Source organism: Carya illinoinensis, chromosome 10 (assembly GCF_018687715.1).
Source record: "Carya illinoinensis cultivar Pawnee chromosome 10, C.illinoinensisPawnee_v1, whole genome shotgun sequence".
NCBI classification, from domain to species: domain Eukaryota; kingdom Viridiplantae; phylum Streptophyta; class Magnoliopsida; order Fagales; family Juglandaceae; genus Carya; species Carya illinoinensis.
In genome coordinates this window covers 31,532,954-31,539,045 of record NC_056761.1, presented here as the reverse complement: position 1 = coordinate 31,539,045, position 6,092 = coordinate 31,532,954, and the positions used below count along the sequence as shown (strand labels likewise).

The window sequence follows — 6,092 nt, the reverse complement described above, 5'->3', positions numbered from 1 at the left end:
AAGCGGAAAAATTCCCTCCGAATTTATTATTATGTCCGAACGTTATTAAATAAGGTTCGAACGTAAATTTGATTATTTTATTTTTACATAACTGAAGTTAGTATAATATATAAATAATTTAAATATTAAATTATAATATTAGTTAATATTATATTAACTAATAATATGTAATATATTATTATATTACAGTGCCAAAATATAATATACTATATTTTATATTATAGTTATAATAAGTATATATGTAATATACTATATAGTACTAATTGTATATTATAATAGTATTATAGTAGATATTATACTATATCTAATAACTATATTAAAGTAACAAAGTTATTAGATAATATAGTATAAGTATTATATAGTATATAAATCTATATATAATAACTATATAATATAGTATCTATAATATATAGTATATATTATAGATATAATATGCTACTAGTATATTATATAGTATATATACAACTTGTATAATAATATAGTAACGTTCCTACAAATATATACTATTCACTATAATAATCTAGTTTAACATAAATAAGAAAAAAATCATAATTATATATAATTATATATACTACTTTATATTAATATAAATATATAATAGGTAACTATAGTATTGGATATATAAATAACTCTATATACTACTATATAATTCCTTTCTATATATATTAAAATATTAAATAATATATAATATATATATTAATATTATTACAATAATATATACAATAATAGACGTATATAATTATTATATAAGTATACACTAGATATTACATATATTATAGTATATATAATATAATATATAATAACATACGTAATTATATACTATATCTATAATTATATACTATATCTATACGTATATAATATAGTATATACTATAATACTATAACACTATATACTATATATAACACTATATACACTATATAGTATAACACTATAAACACGTATAACACTATATAGTATACACTATATACACTATTAACACTATATACTATATAATATACGTATATTATACGTACACTACAAAAAAGACAGATTTGCCAGCGTTGGTTATACGCCGGCAATTGTCCAAAAGCACGCCGCTAATTAATTCGCAGCATTTTTCTAACGGCATAACCGTCCGCCGGTACTGGAGGGTCGCTATTTTCATTGTTACGGCGTTTGCGCAAACGCCGGTATTTGTAAATCTCATTAGTGGTGTTTGTATCAATTTAGCTGCATTTCATGAAACGCCGCCACAATAATTAATATTAACAATGTTTCTCGAAATGCCGCCACTTTATCGTTACCATCCCCTGGCATATACTAACGGCGTTACCATAAACGCCACTAATACTACATTATCGACGCATCAGTTAAATTGGCGGCATTTATTTAAATGCCACTAATAATACATTGGCGGTGGCACATTGAATTTGTTAATAGCGTTTATTCTACCACTGCCACTTTTTTAAATAGCGGTGTTACGATAAATGCCGCTACTAGTAATTTGCTGACTAATCATATAAATTGGTGGCATTTATTTAAATGCCACTAATAGTATCTTGACAGTGTCACATTGAATAATTTAATGGTGTTTAACTAAACGCCACCAATGACCTAATTTCCAGCGATTATCTAAACGCCGCCATAAGCAAACTACCCGCTCGTCATATAATATGGCGGCATTTTTTTAAATGCCACTAATAGTACTTTGGCAAATTTATTAATGGCATTTTATCTAAACAATGCTAATTGTTAAAATAACGGCGTTAACATAAACGCCACCGCATTACGTTGCCAACGCATCATATAAATTAACCGTGTTTATTTAAATGCCACTAATAGTACGTTGACAGCACATTGAATTTATTAACGAGGTTTATCTAAATGTCACCATGAGTTTGTTGCCACCACATTGCATAAATTAACAACGTAATGTAAATGCCCCCACAGTTCATTGCTAGCGCATTTTTAAATTAACGGTGTTATTATAAACGTTGCTACAAAAATGTTGCCAGCACATTGCATTAATTAACAACCTTTAGAACACACCAATAATATGATATACCATAATAAAAATATATAATAAATAAATTAATAATAAATATGATACAATGGATCATTATTCATATAATAAAAAAAAAAACACAAATCACATTACATGAAAGCTCTTCTTCATGGATAATTATTTTACTTTACATTGTGTTTGTCGTTAGCTTTCCAACCATTTCTTTCATGGGTAGTTCTTCTTCTTCTACTAGACCAACCCAAAACAAGCAAAGGACCACCAAGATTGATCCAATAACTCCACCAGCTGGAAGGTGAGAAGGCATGACATAATAATTTCTCAAAGTGCGCCCATCATGGATTTGGAATTTTGAATGCTGTAATATAAAAAATTGCAATGCAACCATTAATATCTACCACATGAAAAGTGTAGTTGAGGTTAAAATATTTTAGGACGGAGAAGAATTTATACTTCTCAATATTTTAATATTCCACAAATTATGTTACAACCAAGCATAATGAACCGTTTGCTGTTATATCATGTATACTATTGACTTCAAACAACTTTTTGAGATATAATTAGTCTCACCATTGTATACATTCGCCAGTCCTTTGTATATGTCCGCCAGTCCCTTGAAGAATCCTATTTTGACAGCCAAAACAAACCAATATATATAAAATTAGAAATCGAAGAATTTTAAAAAAGATAGAAATAGTCGAGATCGTGTACAAGATCTCGACTATATTGGACATTAGTGGGTATGATGTGGTCCAAATCTTAAAAGGAGTTGAATATCCTTTAGGCTCCACGCTAATCATATTGTCCCATTACTGCATTCCAACAATGTTTATCCTTAGAAATTCAAGAGACCCACCTTCCCAAGTGCATCAATGGCCCCTTCTCATCTCCTTCCACTAGTCATGTTGACAAAAGATGTGGCAAAAGGTAGGCAAAAAGTAGCAGACTAGCAGTGGTTTAAACTAATTGTGAAGAGAAAAAAATAGCTAAAATAGACAAGGAAAGGTTTTTTCTATATCTTTTTGAGGAGGATGGTTTTGATCACCTGAAATCTCAGTTCTGGTTGGAGATTGGGTCTATGTAAAGGTGCCTCTGTGCTGCTATGCGGCTCTAAGGAAATAGGCAGAATAGAAGATTCTCATACTTCACTTAACAGTTTCCACCACAGGTCAAAGGGTACATATATAGGGGCTTTAGGTAGGCTCATTAGACCCTTATCAAGTAGGCTTTGAAAACAAGTTGCAAAAAACTTTAGAAGATAATTATACTCATTCCAGCACATAAAGCAATTTAGCAGAAATGCCATGGTTGTTTAAGCTTGTTTTGGATTATTAAATTTCCCAGTAGCTCATCCCCAGGATATGAATGAAACCTCATGATGGTGAATTTCCCAAAGTTGAATGCTACAATGGTAGGCATGTATCATGTTCCTATTACCCCTTGCATGCCCACCTACCTTTGTTGATTGTACATGAAGTTTTTCTTTTACATATAGACATAGAGGATATATTCTTGGTACAGCTGACATGGTAAGATTTGTCGGATCTTTCTTTTGTTTCTTCAAGTCTGCAAAGTAGCTCATGTAAATCTGTCTATATTCAAAAGGGTTTTTTTTTTTTTTTTTTTTTAGTTTTTCGAGGCAAGGGGGAAGATGAGGATAATGAATACGATGGTGCTGTAGAGATAAAAAAAAAAGAGGTATGAATTAGAGTCATTTGACCACAGTAGAAAATTAGAATGAGACAATGTCAATGACAAAAAGGATAAGCAGGATTATTATGATTAAGATATTAGTAAGGTAGGAGTTGAAGGTCCCATTAATATCAGCACAATTCATATAATTTTCTATAGCAATAGAAAATTGAGGTGCTGTCTGGCGAAGAGAACTTGAATGCACAACCAACAATATCCAACTTGTCTGGCGAAGTTACTAAATTGAGGTGCTGTGAAAAATCTGCTGTGGTGGGAAAATAATGTCAAAATTGCTGATAGTGATGATGTTGGCAAAGGTTGTGAACGTAGTAGGAAGAGAAAGTGATTACTTGATTCTGCTGAGCCCATTGAATATTTGTATGCCAAGGGTAAGAACTTGTGTGTGCAGATAGAAGAGAATCTATCTTTGTTGCATGGTATGTTAGACAGACGAATAGGCAGTCCCTTGGAAGAAGTAAGATGTCTGGCTCCTAATCCGCAATGCATTCCACACGGTACGCTTGATGGGTAGCACAAAAAGAGCAAGGTATCTCCTGAAGAGGTACATAAGAAGCATTTTTGTGTCAATGACGAGCAAAAAAAGACAGAAAAACCTGAAACCGAAGTCTTGGAGGATCAAGTGATCTTGAAACTATGGCAAGTTTTGAGGATGTAGCTGATGGTGACTACAAGAAACTGCTGGACTTGGATGATGCTGCTGACGAGCAACGTTACAGGATGGCAGCGGAAAAGCCTGGGTCACCAAGTCGCCACTATTATTGACTTTGATAACAGCCAAATATTTGATGTGGATTGTTCTGAAACTTTAGTAGTGGAATGGGCCTATAAAGAGTTATAGACTGAGCACAACTTTGATGCTATTGATGTTGAAATTGAGTTCAATAAACTAAAACACACTACTCTAGGAACTTCCTGTAATCTGTCACTGCATAAGAATGTAGCCAAGCTGATTCCGTTGCTATCATTGGGAATTGTTTCTGGACTCTAGAGGCAGGAAATGCTAGTCCAATGCTAACAAGAAATGCACCAAAACGAGAAGTTTCAAGGACACAGCCAATCCTCACAAGCATCAGTATCACTATCAGCATCAGCTACTATAATACTCAAATCAGTATGGGTTCTGCAACTAGAACCAACATCAGAGATACTACCCAGCTCTGCTTCCTCTACCCACTCAAATGCCATTTCAGCTAACTTTACCTCCTCTCCCTCAAAACCATGGCTTCAGGACAAAAACCCATCTTCACAAACCTTCATGCAAGTTGAATAACCCTCCTCTTGCCGCCTCCTCAGATACCCAGGTCCAAAATGTCGCAATTTCACCGGGTAAATATCAAAACCCTTTTCTTTTATTTGTTATGTTCCCTCCCCCACCCCCCACCCCCCTTTATTTGCGGGCTTCTTCTTTGAAAACACAAGTCTGGTTAGGGGTTAAAGATTCTTTTGAGGAATCTTTAATGACACCACCCAATTCTCCAAAAGAAAATCACAGCAGTGAAAAATAGAGAGAAATTAAAATCTGTTGGAATCGGGATGAGAAGGGAAATCCTACATCCTACCTTCGTACGATGACGACTTCAATGGCCACCCACTCCCTCGACTTACGAACAAAGCACCCATGAAATCTGGAACTGTGCGAAGGGGAAACTACATGAAATAAGGAATGAAATTGCAAGAGAGAGAGAGAGAAAAATAGGAAAAACTGCTTACCAGCGTGTAGAGTGGAATACCATACAGTAATCTGGAAGCTTTCCAAATTCGGAGCACCCATAGATCACAGGGCGGTAGAGTTAGATGTGTTGAAGATTCGATGATTTTAGTCTTTGTTCAGAGCGAAATGGCAGCGTATAAGAGGCGCTAATTGCATAACAGAGGGAAATTTGAATTTTCTGAAATTTTGAGGCAGTGTATGAGGCGCCAACTTAACTTTTCACTAGTTTTTGTTTTGATAACAATATTTTAAAGGAAATTACAGAATATTTGTGCATGTACACCTTATCGTAAAATTACCTTTTCTCCACCTTAATGTAAAATTACCTTTTCTCCACCTCTATTTTCTAATTTCTTGACTAATTTTAACTCTTTCAATATTCCAATCCTATCTATAATTGAAACGTTAATATAATATTTTTTCATATTATATATAATTATATTATATAATATATATAATAATAATATATTATTATATATTATATATAAGATAATGTTATTATAATGTTATGTTAATATTAAAAATATATATAATAATGTTATTATAATCTTAAACATGAATATTTAATTGATCATATGCTTTAAATATACACATTAGCTACATTTTATCGCTTAATAAATTCTCAAAATATTCATTTTGATAATTATATTAGTAAATTAGTAATAC

General features: G+C 32.5%; 1 protein-coding gene across 3 annotated transcripts; it reads right to left on the bottom strand.

Annotated features, from left to right (window-relative positions):
- Positions 1-2,036: 2,036 nt before the first annotated feature.
- Positions 2,037-5,633, bottom strand: LOC122280132. 3 transcript variants are annotated; one of them, XM_043091116.1, is made up of 5 exons: positions 5,426-5,633; positions 5,275-5,346; positions 4,045-4,248; positions 2,573-2,626; positions 2,037-2,360 (listed from the first exon to the last, which is right to left on the bottom strand). In XM_043091116.1, the coding sequence occupies exons 1-5, from the start codon at positions 5,484-5,486 to the stop codon at positions 2,338-2,340; spliced, it is 414 nt and encodes a 137-aa protein (XP_042947050.1). In that variant the 5' UTR covers positions 5,487-5,633; the 3' UTR covers positions 2,037-2,337. The 3 variants fall into 3 exon arrangements, 2 of the variants coding, with proteins under 2 accessions (XP_042947050.1, XP_042947049.1); XR_006229744.1 differs by lacking the exon at positions 4,045-4,248 and having other exon boundaries at positions 5,426-5,630; XM_043091115.1 differs by lacking the exons at positions 2,037-2,360; positions 2,573-2,626 and having other exon boundaries at positions 3,598-4,248; positions 5,426-5,625.
- Positions 5,634-6,092: the final 459 nt, after the last annotated feature.